This window comes from Telopea speciosissima, chromosome 9, assembly GCF_018873765.1.
Source record: "Telopea speciosissima isolate NSW1024214 ecotype Mountain lineage chromosome 9, Tspe_v1, whole genome shotgun sequence".
NCBI classification, from domain to species: Eukaryota; Viridiplantae; Streptophyta; class Magnoliopsida; order Proteales; family Proteaceae; genus Telopea; species Telopea speciosissima.
This window is the reverse complement of record NC_057924.1, coordinates 658,896-671,153: the sequence shown is the minus strand read 5'-3', so window position 1 is coordinate 671,153 and position 12,258 is coordinate 658,896. Positions and strand designations below refer to the sequence as shown.

At 39.3% G+C, this 12,258-nt stretch overlaps 1 protein-coding gene and 1 long non-coding RNA gene across 3 annotated transcripts in view; one reads left to right on the top strand and one right to left on the bottom strand.

Annotated features, from left to right (window-relative positions):
- LOC122639861 overlaps window positions 1-2,248 on the bottom strand; it is an 11,906-nt gene extending 9,658 nt beyond the window's left edge. The window contains exon 1 of the long non-coding RNA XR_006329585.1: window positions 2,237-2,248. This is a non-coding gene — a long non-coding RNA (uncharacterized LOC122639861). The remainder of the gene's footprint in view (window positions 1-2,236) is intronic.
- LOC122639857 (myb family transcription factor PHL7-like) overlaps window positions 1-12,258 on the top strand; it is a 15,723-nt gene extending 3,465 nt beyond the window's left edge. For both annotated transcript variants that reach the window (XM_043832863.1, XM_043832862.1), the window contains 3 exons: window positions 76-133; window positions 2,980-3,049; window positions 11,432-12,258. In XM_043832863.1, coding sequence (XP_043688798.1) covers window positions 76-133; window positions 2,980-3,049; window positions 11,432-11,953 — 650 coding nt within the window. In that variant the 3' untranslated portion in view covers window positions 11,954-12,258. The remainder of the gene's footprint in view (window positions 1-75; window positions 134-2,979; window positions 3,050-11,431) is intronic.

Genomic DNA, 12,258 nt, shown 5'->3' with positions numbered 1-12,258 from the left:
TTGCAGTAGTAGTTTGAAAACAAGGTACAATAGATAATTTCGGGATATAAATTTTATGACATTGTGCAAATGCAGGTAAGAAAGTTGACAAGAAAGAATCAGGGGACTTGTCTACTGGCTTGGACGGTTCTTCGTGAGTAATAAAATCCTTTTTGTTTTGTACGATCTGAATTTTTGCTGGCAAATAAATCATGATGGATTTATACATCCACATTGTAGCTATGAAAATGGCCAGGGTGTGAATTATCCCTTACCCCCAGCCTATACTTGCAAACCCCTTTGGCATACCTCACCTGATTAACAATATGTTCAGGTTCTGGTTTGGCATTTTTCTCACTTGAATCAAGGGACTGAAGCTAACAACCTAACTAATGATCAACTATCCCCCATCTTGAATTTTGGTTTTGTATACTTTAACCTGATCATGATCGGGTCTGGCATTTGTGCAACTGATAAAGGGCCAATTGACCCGGACCATTCCTATCCATGAAAAAGGCATGTATGTAACTGGTGGCTCCATTTAGGATATCTATACAACAACTAGAGTGGATGGTATTAATCATCCAATCTCTTGCATCTTCTTTTGGATGGTCATAAAACTTAAGCTGTTGCCGAAAAAAGAAAGGGAAAAAACTAGGTAGATTGTTTATGGACAAAGTTTTCCTCTACCACCTGGTGAACATTCAGCTACCATCCTAGGGTTCACAAGCCCCTATTAGGTTTTAGTATGTTCCCCAAAATGCCTTCCCCGATACCCCCCACACGCATCTGAGCCATAGTTGTCAAGGTGGCAAGGCGGCCCAAGGTGGTGGAGGGGTGCCTAAGCGCTTAGGCGACAAGGCGCCCGCCCAACCTCTTTTCTAACATTATTGATGCTGGAGAATCTTGGACCGACCCGGCCCAACTGGTGCACTACCTTGGACCGACCCAAACTCAATTGAACCGAGTCCAATTTGAATTTTTGGATATAGTAGGATTTTAGGAATTTATCTTATTTGGGGAAATAATGTGTTTTAGTTTATTTTATTCTCTCTTTATTTTAGAAGTTAGTTACGTAGGATATTTGGTTTCCAATTGTTTTTGTTTCCCTCTTTGGATAAGTTTTAGTTAGAGGGTGAGTTTTATTTTATTTTAGGAGTCTTATCTTTTCTTTATATATGATGTAATCCCCCATCATTGAGATTAGGAAAGAATGAATTGAAGTTTGTGTGCGTGTGCACTCTCCTCCTCCTCCCCCCCCCCTTTCTTCTTCTCCACGGTTTCTTCTTTTTCCCCTGCAACTCTGATTTCTGATACCAGATAATGGGGGGCCGGAAAGGAGAAAAAAGAATCTTGGAAGAAATCAGAGTTGCAAGGGAAAAAGAAGAAACCGTGGAGAAGAAGAAGAAGAAAGGGGGGGGGGGGAGGAGGAGAGTGCACACCGACACAAACTCAAACTTCAATTCATTCTTTCTTAATCTCAATGATGGGGGATTACATCATATATAAAGAAAAAATAAAAGACTCCTAAAAAAAAATTAAACTCACCCTTTAACTAAAACTTATCCAAAGAGCGAAACTAAAACAATTGGAAACCAAATATCCTACGTAACTAACTTCTAAAATAAAGAGAATAAAATAAACTAAAACACATTATTTCCCCAAATAAGATAAATTCCTAAAATCCTACTAGATCAAAAATTCAAATTGGACCCGGTTCAAATGAGTTTGGGTTGGTCCAAGGTAGTGCACCGTTGGGCTGGGTCGGTCCAAGATTCTCTTGCATCAATTATTTAGTATGTAACAATATATACTTTATATCATAAAAAATCAATATTAAGCCACATCAAGTCATCAACATTAAGCCACACAAAGTCATCAAGAATCAACATTAAGCGACATCAAGTTATGAAAAATCAACATTAAGTCCCATCAAGTCATTAAAAATCAACATAAGCCACATGAAGTCATCAAACATCAACATTAAGTCGCACCAAGTCATTAAAAATCAACATTATGTCACATCAAAATCAATATAGAACTAGAAGACAGCAAAACTGAAGAAGCAAGCTATTGGAAGTTTGAAACAATCAAAACATACAGTTGGTTTATACTGTTCCTGGAATTGGTCATTGTCATGGTATACCTAGTCTTACATTTGGTTTATACTATTCTTAGGAAATCTTACCTTATCTATAAGTAATTAAACAACGCTTGATTTAGAGAAATGATTTTTATTTTCTCTAAAAAGTTTGACTGGTTAAATGATTTTATTTTACATGAGACTTTTTGTATTAGGTAGAGTACAAAACCAGCTTTCCAACAAATCTAAGATTGCTTAAATCTAATTTATATTGAACGGGTTATGTTTCGGTCATATCTTATTTGGTGTGTGTGAATGCTAGCAAAACCTCTTTGAATCAAAATATTTTTTTAGATATCAAAACAAATGAATATTTTACCGTTCTTTTTGTTTTTTATCAATGTTTTACCATATTAAGATTTATGGAATTTTTAGATTTGAAAAAAATCCCAAAGCATTAGAAAGTTGAAAATTTCACCTACCGCTGAAAATCCAGTTATTGTTCTTGAACTGGGGGGTTGACTTTTTATCCTTTTGGAATTTGATTTTTTAACTATTTTTATTGGATTCAAATAGGGTATATTTGCTTTTTTATGAATAATATCTTAAGTAAATGAAAATCATTTACTTAAATGATATTTGGCATAAATAAGGGCCACGACGTTCAATACCACTAAGTCGACAACCGCCTCATAAATAAGGGTCAAGGTGTTCAATACCACTAAGGCGACAACTGCCTAAACCCCAAAATATCCGCCTGGACGCTAAGGCGTCGCCTTGACAACTATGATCTGAACCCACCTTGGTGACTGGACTCCCATTCACCGTGGCTGAAGGAAAACTCAGTCCATTGTTTATTGTGAAACATATATTTGTGGGCTACTTGATCTTATAATGTGGAATCTTTGTGTCTGTAGTGGTATACAAATAACAGAAGCACTCAAGCTACAGATGGAAGTGCAAAAGCGGCTGCATGAGCAATTAGAGGCAAGTCTTTCAACTTATAATTTGTAGAAGCACCTTTTCAAAATAGATATATTGTTATGATTTGTATTCTGTAATTCTTACTTGGTGAACCCGTACAAATTCCTGAAGTTTGAGGGCAGAAATATGCTTAAGTGGAGTATAACATAGTCAGCCAAAAAGGCTAAAATGCTCTTAGGTTACAAATTTGTAACTTGACACAAAAATTCTTCCTTAAGCTGGATTCTAAGTATCAGACAAAGTGACTGAAAATTTTGTTATGCACTTTGACTAGTGTGATATTTTATTTTATATAAGTATTCATACAGAAAAGCATAGATCAGTATACAGCTGCCTGAAAAGCAACATATTCAAAACAATTGAGGTAGTATACATTTAATAGTTAGTTGTTGTTATGGGCTGTCAGTTTGTCGCTTCCAAACACCCCCCCTTTTTGGGTACCAATTTGTCACTTCTTGGAGGACCATGTTTTTGTCCAAGTTCCATGATTTCTTTAAAAGTGGAAATTAGTCACTTATTTTTTAAACTGACTTGGTAAGGACTAAGGAGTAAGAGGAGAGGTAAATGTGTGCTGCTTGCTAAGATTTTTTTAAAAAAAATATAGTGATTCCCCGTCTATTTGAGATTTTTACAAAAGCTTCATAATTCCCAATACATAAGCTTGTGTATGGCAAATGATGGGACCATGAGGCTAAATTGGTTGGCCTGAAAATGCAATAAAATGAAAGAGAGAATAATATTTAGAATTTCTTTTAGTTTTGGTTTCTCTGGAAATAATTCGGGTTTTTCTCTTTTTTATTGGAGACAACTGTAGACTCTCATTATTTCTTTGGGGTGGGGGGGGTGGGGGTGGGCTGCATATACAAGTATGTAGCCACTATACAAAATATAATTAAGAGCAGAAGAAAAGAGGGGGGGGGGTTGCCAACCCAAACCAAACAAGCTGAAATAATTAAACAAGACCTCAGCCACTACCAGCTCACATGATTGACTTGTGATGTATAATTTCTGCAGCCTTGTTAAAATGCTTGAGAGTAAGGAGCTTCTTGAAGGATCAAAATCCATGCAGACACAGCCACTAAGTGTGGCCTTGTCTTCTATGTACATGCCATATGCTGATCTCTGATATGTAATCACATACAAAGTTAAAAATAGGGAAAATTACGCTGCCACCCCCTGAGGTTTGTACTAAATACAGAGCGACCCCCTATGTTTCTAAATTATACAGCTGTACCCCCTGAGTTCCCACTCCGTTAGTTAGGTGTTACGGTGTTGGTTAAGTTTGCCCTCAAATGACTAATATACCCATTTCAGGGTGTGAGCTTACCATTTTGCCCATAGGGAATCCCTAACTTCACACCGCCCTACTCGAATCAGAAAGAGGGTTTAGGGTTTGAAGGAAGAGAATCGTTGCAGGTTGCGGGGACCGTTTCACTGCCAATATCCTATAATCTGTGTCAGATTGATGACTCCGGTGGAAGCGACAACATATTTGAACCCTCAGACAGCAGTAATGTAAACTCTGGTTCTCCGTCAAAACCAAATGTCAATGCACCAGAGAAGTAGATAACTCTATTTGCTCTTCAACTTGCACTTCTTGAGAAATTGGCCACTGCTTTAGGAGCTATGGGATTCATCTGGGCAACCGTTGTTCTTCTTGGTGGTTACGCCATTAAACCATCCAGAACTGATTTCTGGTTCATCACCGTCATACTCTTAATTCAACCTCTACAATAAATCAGAGGCGGAAAACCCAAACATGATGGGAGTTGGATCTTCCTCCACAGCACTCTGATGGGGCCCAGATTTTGGGAGAATGTCACTATACTTCAGTCCTATGAAACCCAAGTAACAATCTGGTGAAACAGTACTCGATGCATCAGATTAACACACCTGAAGTTGCTTCTGGCGGTACAGGTGAAACTAGACCTGGAACTGGTTTACTTGCTCGCAACAGAGGAGGGCTTGGGGAAAGAAACTCCAGGGTTCCAATGGCGTATGAAAGCCCTACCTTCGATCAAGATATTGGACCAGACATAGTTCTGCTGAAGGAGTTCCGACAAACCCTCTGTTAATCACTCTTCTGTTAGAACAGAACCTGAAAGATTCCTTTGTTTAAACTCTGGGCGAGTATTCTTTTTGTTCTTTGATGGCATATTTGAAATAAAGATGAAATGTCAGAGTCAAAAGGATGGTTCTTCGGATTCTGTTGAGAATTTAGTTCTGGGAGTATGATGCCGGAATCATTGTACTTTAAACCCCGTTCTCTTATGATTTTGAGCACCGTAAATGGAAAAAAAAAAAAGAAAGAACCAATTCAGTGTTCTTTATGATTAAATGAGGAATGAGATGATTTAGTTCAAAGTGTTAGGATCAGTAAGTTCCAAAAACCCGAGGTGCAGGCATCTTCCCAAGCAAAAAAAAAGGGTTTCAGACCAAGAGTACTGAACCGGTGGAAGCGACAACATATTTGAACCCTCAGACAGCAGTAATGTAGACCCTGGTTCTCCGTCAAAACCAAATGTCAATGCACCAGAGAAGTAGATAACTCTATTCGCTCTTCAACTTGCACTTCTTGAGAAATTGGCCACTGCTTTAGGAGCTATGGGATTCATCTGGGCAACCGTTGTTCTTCTTGGTGGTTACGCCATTAAACTATCCAGAACTGATTTCTGGTTCATCACCGTCATACTCTTAATTCAACCTCTACAATAAATCAGAGGCGGAAAACCCAAACATGATGGGAGTTGGATCTTCCTCCACAGCACTCTGATGGGGCCCAGATTTTGGGAGAATGTCACTATACTTCAGTCCTATGAAACCCAAGTAACAATCTGGTGAAACAGTACTCGATGCATCAGATTAACACACCTGAAGTTGCTTCTGGCGGTACAGGTGAAACTAGACCTGGAACTGGTTTACTTGCTCGCAACAGAGGAGGGCTTGGGAAAGAAACTCCAGGGTTCCAATGGCGTATGAAAGCCCTACCTTCGATCAAGATATTGGACCAGACATAGTTCTGCTGAAGGAGTTCCGACAAACCCTCTGTTAATCACTCTTCTGTTAGAACAGAACCTGAAAGATTCCTTTGTTTAAACTCTGGGCGAGTATTCTTTTTGTTCTTTGATGGCATATTTGAAATAAAGATGAAATGTCAGAGTCAAAAGGATGGTTCTTGATTCTGTTGAGAATTTAGTTCTGGGAGTATGATGCCGGAATCATTGTACTTTAAACCCCGTTCTCTTATGATTTTGAGCACCGTAAATGGAAAAAAAAGAAAGAAAGAACCAATTCAGTGTTCTTTATGATTAAATGAGGAATGAGATGATTTAGTTCAAAGTGTTAGGATCAGTAAGTTCCAAAAACCCGAGGTGCAGGCATCTTCCCAAGCAAAAAAAAAGGGTTTCAGACCAAGAGTACTGAACCGGTGGAAGCGACAACATATTTGAACCCTCAGACAGCAGTAATGTAGACCCTGGTTCTCCGTCAAAACCAAATGTCAATGCACCAGAGAAGTAGATAACTCTATTCGCTCTTCAACTTGCACTTCTTGAGAAATTGGCCACTGCTTTAGGAGCTATGGGATTCATCTGGGCAACCGTTGTTCTTCTTGGTGGTTACGCCATTAAACTATCCAGAACTGATTTCTGGTTCATCACCGTCATACTCTTAATTCAACCTCTACAATAAATCAGAGGCGGAAAACCCAAACATGATGGGAGTTGGATCTTCCTCCACAGCACTCTGATGGGGCCCAGATTTTGGGAGAATGTCACTATACTTCAGTCCTATGAAACCCAAGTAACAATCTGGTGAAACAGTATTCGATGCATCAGATTAACACACCTGAAGTTGCTTCTGGCGGTACAGGTGAAACTAGACCTGGAACTGGTTTACTTGCTCGCAACAGAGGAGGGCTTGGGGAAAGAAACTCCAGGGTTCCAATGGCGTATGAAAGCCCTACCTTCGATCAAGATATTGGACCAGACATAGTTCTGCTGAAGGAGTTCCGACAAACCCTCTGTTAATCACTCTTCTGTTAGAACAGAACCTGAAAGATTCCTTTGTTTAAACTCTGGGCGAGTATTCTTTTTGTTCTTTGATGGCATAGTTGAAATAAAGATGAAATGTCAGAGTCAAAAGGATGGTTCTTCGGATTCTGTTGAGAATTTAGTTCTGGGAGTATGATGCCGGAATCATTGTACTTTAAACCCCGTTCTCTTATGATTTTGAGCACCGTAAATGGAAAAAAAAAAAAGAAAGAACCAATTCAGTGTTCTTTATGATTAAATGAGGAATGAGATGATTTAGTTCAAAGTGTTAGGATCAGTAAGTTCCAAAAACCCGAGGTGCAGGCATCTTCCCAAGCAAAAAAAAAGGGTTTCAGACCAAGAGTACTGAACAGAACTATCAAAACCGGATATGATTCATAGTTGGTTCTCACAGCCACTTCAGCTCCAACAGAGAAAGTTCTCCCCAAACTCCTGGGCTGATCGGAGTTGAATTGATGAGAGTTCCAAGACCATCTTCTCCAACGGAGAAAGTTCTCCGCCAAATGGTTAATGGGTCACCATCTCTTGAGGGTTCAAATATGTTGTCGCTCCACCGGAGTCATCAATCTGACACAGACTATAGGATATTGGCAGTGACATGATCCCTGCAACAAACCTCTTTCTGATTCGAGTAACAGGGGAAGGGTGGGGTGTGAAGTTAGGGATGCCCTATGGGCAAAATGGTAAGCTCACACCCTGAAAGGGGTATATTAGTCATTTGATGGCAAACTTAACTAACACCGTAACATCTAACTAACGGAGTGGGAACTCAGGGGGTGCGGCTGTATAATTTAGAAAAACAGGGGGTCGCTCTGTATTTAGTGCAAACCTCAGGGGGTGGCAGTGTAATTTTCCCTTAAAAATATGATCTGACTGAATTCTACCCTTTTAGCACTGTTCTCCATCTTATTGAATCTTCCACCAACAAAACAACATAAATATTTAGTGGCTTCTAGGTTGGCGTATTGTTTAATTCAGTCCAAGAGATTTATTTTACTTTCCATACACAGTTCTCCCAACAATAGAATCATTGTGAGCGCACAATCATCTAGTCCATCATAACCCCTTTCTATCTAGAGGTCATCATGCGTAACTTCTGATCCCCAGTCCATTTATTCTCCCAATCTCAGATCTGAGAATGATTACCTCTCAGCAGTCATTGGCACACACTCCTCATGGAACATAATTTTATTCTTCCAAATGCCTACCTCATGAGTCCCAGGCACCTTATTAGAATCCCCAGCCCCATTAAAAGTTACTGTTGAAGTATATCAAGCATATAGGGCTGAGGGGAATCTCGATTAGGATATTCCAATGTCCTAATCGAGATTACCCTATATGGCTCCTTTCTTATTGTGGTTATAACTAGGATTAGTTCAGTTTCTGTTTTCCTATTGTGTCTATGTTTGTGGATCCTTATATGATTAGGAGTCCTTTGTATTGTAATCTGAGATATAAATAAAGGTAGGGAGCGAGGGACTTTAAGTTCGATCATTAGGCTCTAAACAGTCCCTGTCCCTCTTCTTCGTCCCTCTTCTTCATCTCTCCTCTTCTCCACCCTCTCGGCTCTGGTTATCTAGTGTTCTGATCTGGTACAGTTCTATACTTGCATATATCTTTACAAGGAAATGTGGCCTTGTTACTGTTTCTTCACAACCTCTTTTTTTTTTTTGGGGAAGGGGCCTTTTTCATATGAATGCACCCCAAACCACCTATCCTTCTCTTATTCTTCGCTTACACATGAAGTTCGATTTAACAGGTTCAAAACTTTAAAAATACCCCTTTTTTCTCCACTCTCCACACCATCCTGGAGAAACTTCCAGATTACTTTGTCCGTTACTGAAGCTGAGGTAAGAAAGATGGACATAGATAGACTGGTATACTACTAAAATTTTTGTAATCTTCAACCAATTCACTCTCAAACCAGGCACCACCTTGAACATTCTTAGAAGTTAGGATTGCTCTAAAATTCAACACCCGTTCCAATGGGATGCTATTGGCTGTGCATTTGTGCCACTAATGATATTTACTTCCTACAAAAAAATACTTCTTCCAAGTTCCAAACTGCTAAGCTCCTTTCATTTCTTTTCATTTAGGATTTCCATATAATGTATGGTTTTCTCCAATAGGGACATCACCTTACCGCCTGAGCCAGAAGGCCTCACTTCTACCCGTCCAATATCAACATTATCCACCCAATTATCATTTTCCTCAAGCAATTCACCCTCAACCTGATACCTTGAATATCTTTAGAATGGCTCAAAAATTCAATTCCTGCGCCAAATCTCCCCATTCAACCCCCCCCCCAAAAAGAAAAAGAAAAAGAAAAAGAAAAAGAAATGAAGATATCATCACCTATCAAAAAACCCAAAAGTTTTTGGCATTGAAGTACCATCTGTATGTTGACGATATGAAGTGATAGGAGGTCATAAGTAGTACTGTTTCCCATTTCTCCCTTTTCTCCCCATGTTTTTTAAAATGTTGTCGAATAGTTGGAACGCTAAATTTGAGAGAATTATTTGGAAAATCAGCAAAGCCTGATACCTTATGCACTTCCTACCATGCCTGTTATGTACCCCAAACACAGGGAAAATAAGGTCTTTGCAGTTTACTTCAAATCCTCTGAATGTGTTTTATCAACTTAAATCTTTCTAATGATAATGAGGTATAAAATAGTGAGGAGGCATTTGGTGGTTCCTTACTACCATACTAAGTATATTTTTAAAAACTGGAGTCGATCAATCTGCTGAACCTGGCTAGACCAAAACCACCCACCAAAAATTGTTCCTGTGACCTGGTCAGACACTCAGACCCCCTTTTTGGGCCAAGACCAATGGTTAAACGGGGAAGAACCACAACTGGACATCTAAATTGATTGATGGCTGGTTCAGTTTTTAAAACCATGGGTTCTTGTTAGTCTGAATTGCATGAATGAATAATTTGGTCTCTTTAGAATGGACTATTTACAAAATGGTAGAAACCCAAGGGAAAATTAGAGAAAGGACCCATTATTTTGGGCCTGTACTTTTGAAATGTTAACGTGTAATACCCCCAATTAATTCGTTCCTGACTTTTTTGCACACTTTTTTTTTGGGAGGGGGGGGGGTGGGGAACTAAAATTGATCCTTTTATAGACTGGAAAATCGTTTTCAACCGAATTTTTCTCATTCCAATTTATTCTTGAATCCAAATTTATTATGTGTGAGATATGTATCTGTCCCAAGATTGAAGGAAATATGCCCAGAACAAGGCCCAAGATAGTATTCTGTCCCAAGATTGGTTAGCCATTGTGTTCACAGATTAGATATTCATTGAGGATGCCAAGGAATAATTCTCTAGGAGATGAGAAAACCTTCCTGGTTCTTTGTTATCTGTAGTAAATCATCCACATATACAATTGAGTCTCCTATTGCTGACCTCTGGCATTGAAAGAGCTGTGGGGTACACTTGGTTGGGTGTTAGGATGTATCAGTTAGGTTGATTATAAAATTGGCCTGTAAAATAGCTGACTCTTCCTTCTTTTGCCTTTACTGTTGGATGTTTGACAAATTTAGGGTCAATCCCATGTCTTCCAAAGAGTGATAGTTTTGTAAATGTTCTCTTACTATCTAAAGGTATATTTTTGTCAATGTTCGCGTACATTCTAAATGATATATATATATATATGTTCCCCCTCCCCAAATTTTCTATTACAATCTAAATGAACTCTCCATAGGTTTCATTAAAGAACTCTATTATTTACAGTAAGTTCGAATGATAAGTGCTTTTTGGACCTTAAGGACCATCTGAGTCCACATAAATGCAAGTGGTGCTTGTGTGGGAAGGTGGACTTACCATTCTATGACATACTATCTCTTATGTTGAAAATCAATGGACTGCATTGCCATTATCATCTGAGCCAACAGCCTGTCTCGACTGGTGATAGAAAAAGTGGTGAATTTTATGGGTACTGCTGGCTGGAGTTGATTGTTGTGGTCATCTCTGTTAAATAAACCATTTCCAATGTGGTGAAGCAAGGTAACACAGCTTGAAGAAAGAATGATCCTCCCCTTTTGGTTTATATAAACAATAAAAGAGAGAGAGAGGTTTTTTGAACCAGAGGGATTATATTGGGGGTGGGGGGGAATATGAAGCCATGTTCGTCCTCCGTAACATTCATCCTTGGGTAGGAGGTATATGGTAGATTGGCTACCCTTTTGAAAAATTCAAAGATATGGCAATATATTTCTTTATGTTTAGGTGGTGTTCAAGTGTCATATGGCATGTACATGTCTAATTAGGACTTGGGTTGGCAGTGTTAACTCTTGATCTTTCTTGAATCAATTCATGACAGGTCCAGAGGCAGCTACAGTTACGAATAGAAGCCCAAGGCAAGTACCTGAAGAAGATAATGGAAGAACAAGAACGGCTAGGTGGTTTTCTTGGGGAAGCGCCTGGTTCTGTGCTTCCTACCCTACCCTCTGGCCACAGCTGTCCACAATCCGACAACAAGACTGACCCATCAACTCCTGCTTCAACTTCCGAGTCTCCCCTCCAAGACAAGGCTTCCAAGGAATGTGCACCAGCAAAGAGTCTCTCCTATGATGAGTCTTTCTCATCCCACCATGAACCATTGACACCGGATTCTGGCTGCCATGTCAGTTCACCAGCTATGAGCCCGAAAGGCAAGAGGTCAGCTAAACAACACCCCTTGAGCATGGGTTCTGCAGGTGCAAAACCAGAGATTATACTCACACACCAGATACTAGAATCAAGCTTGAGTTCTGGTTTCCGGCAACCATGTTCAGTTTCATCGATTGGAGATCATTTAGATCCCTCGTCTGGGAAACTCTTTGGTGATGAAGATCGGACTTGAAATGTTCAGGGAAGTGATGTATGATCAGTGTTCCACCGTTTTATACAATACAGGGCTCCTCTTCACCTTCCTGCTTTTGAAAAATTAGAAAAGATGTAATTTTAGAAGATATCATTCATTAGGGGTAAAAAAACTGGGTGTATCTTTTCCATGTTTTTAGTTATTAGGATGGAGGATACTTTTTGGGCTTCCAGACTTTCCTTCTTTCCTTGCCTCCCTGTGTTGTAATTTGTTGTAAGGCAAGATTGTCTCACATGAACAGAATTCCAAAGACAATGAAAATATAGATGCCATCTGTGGATTTG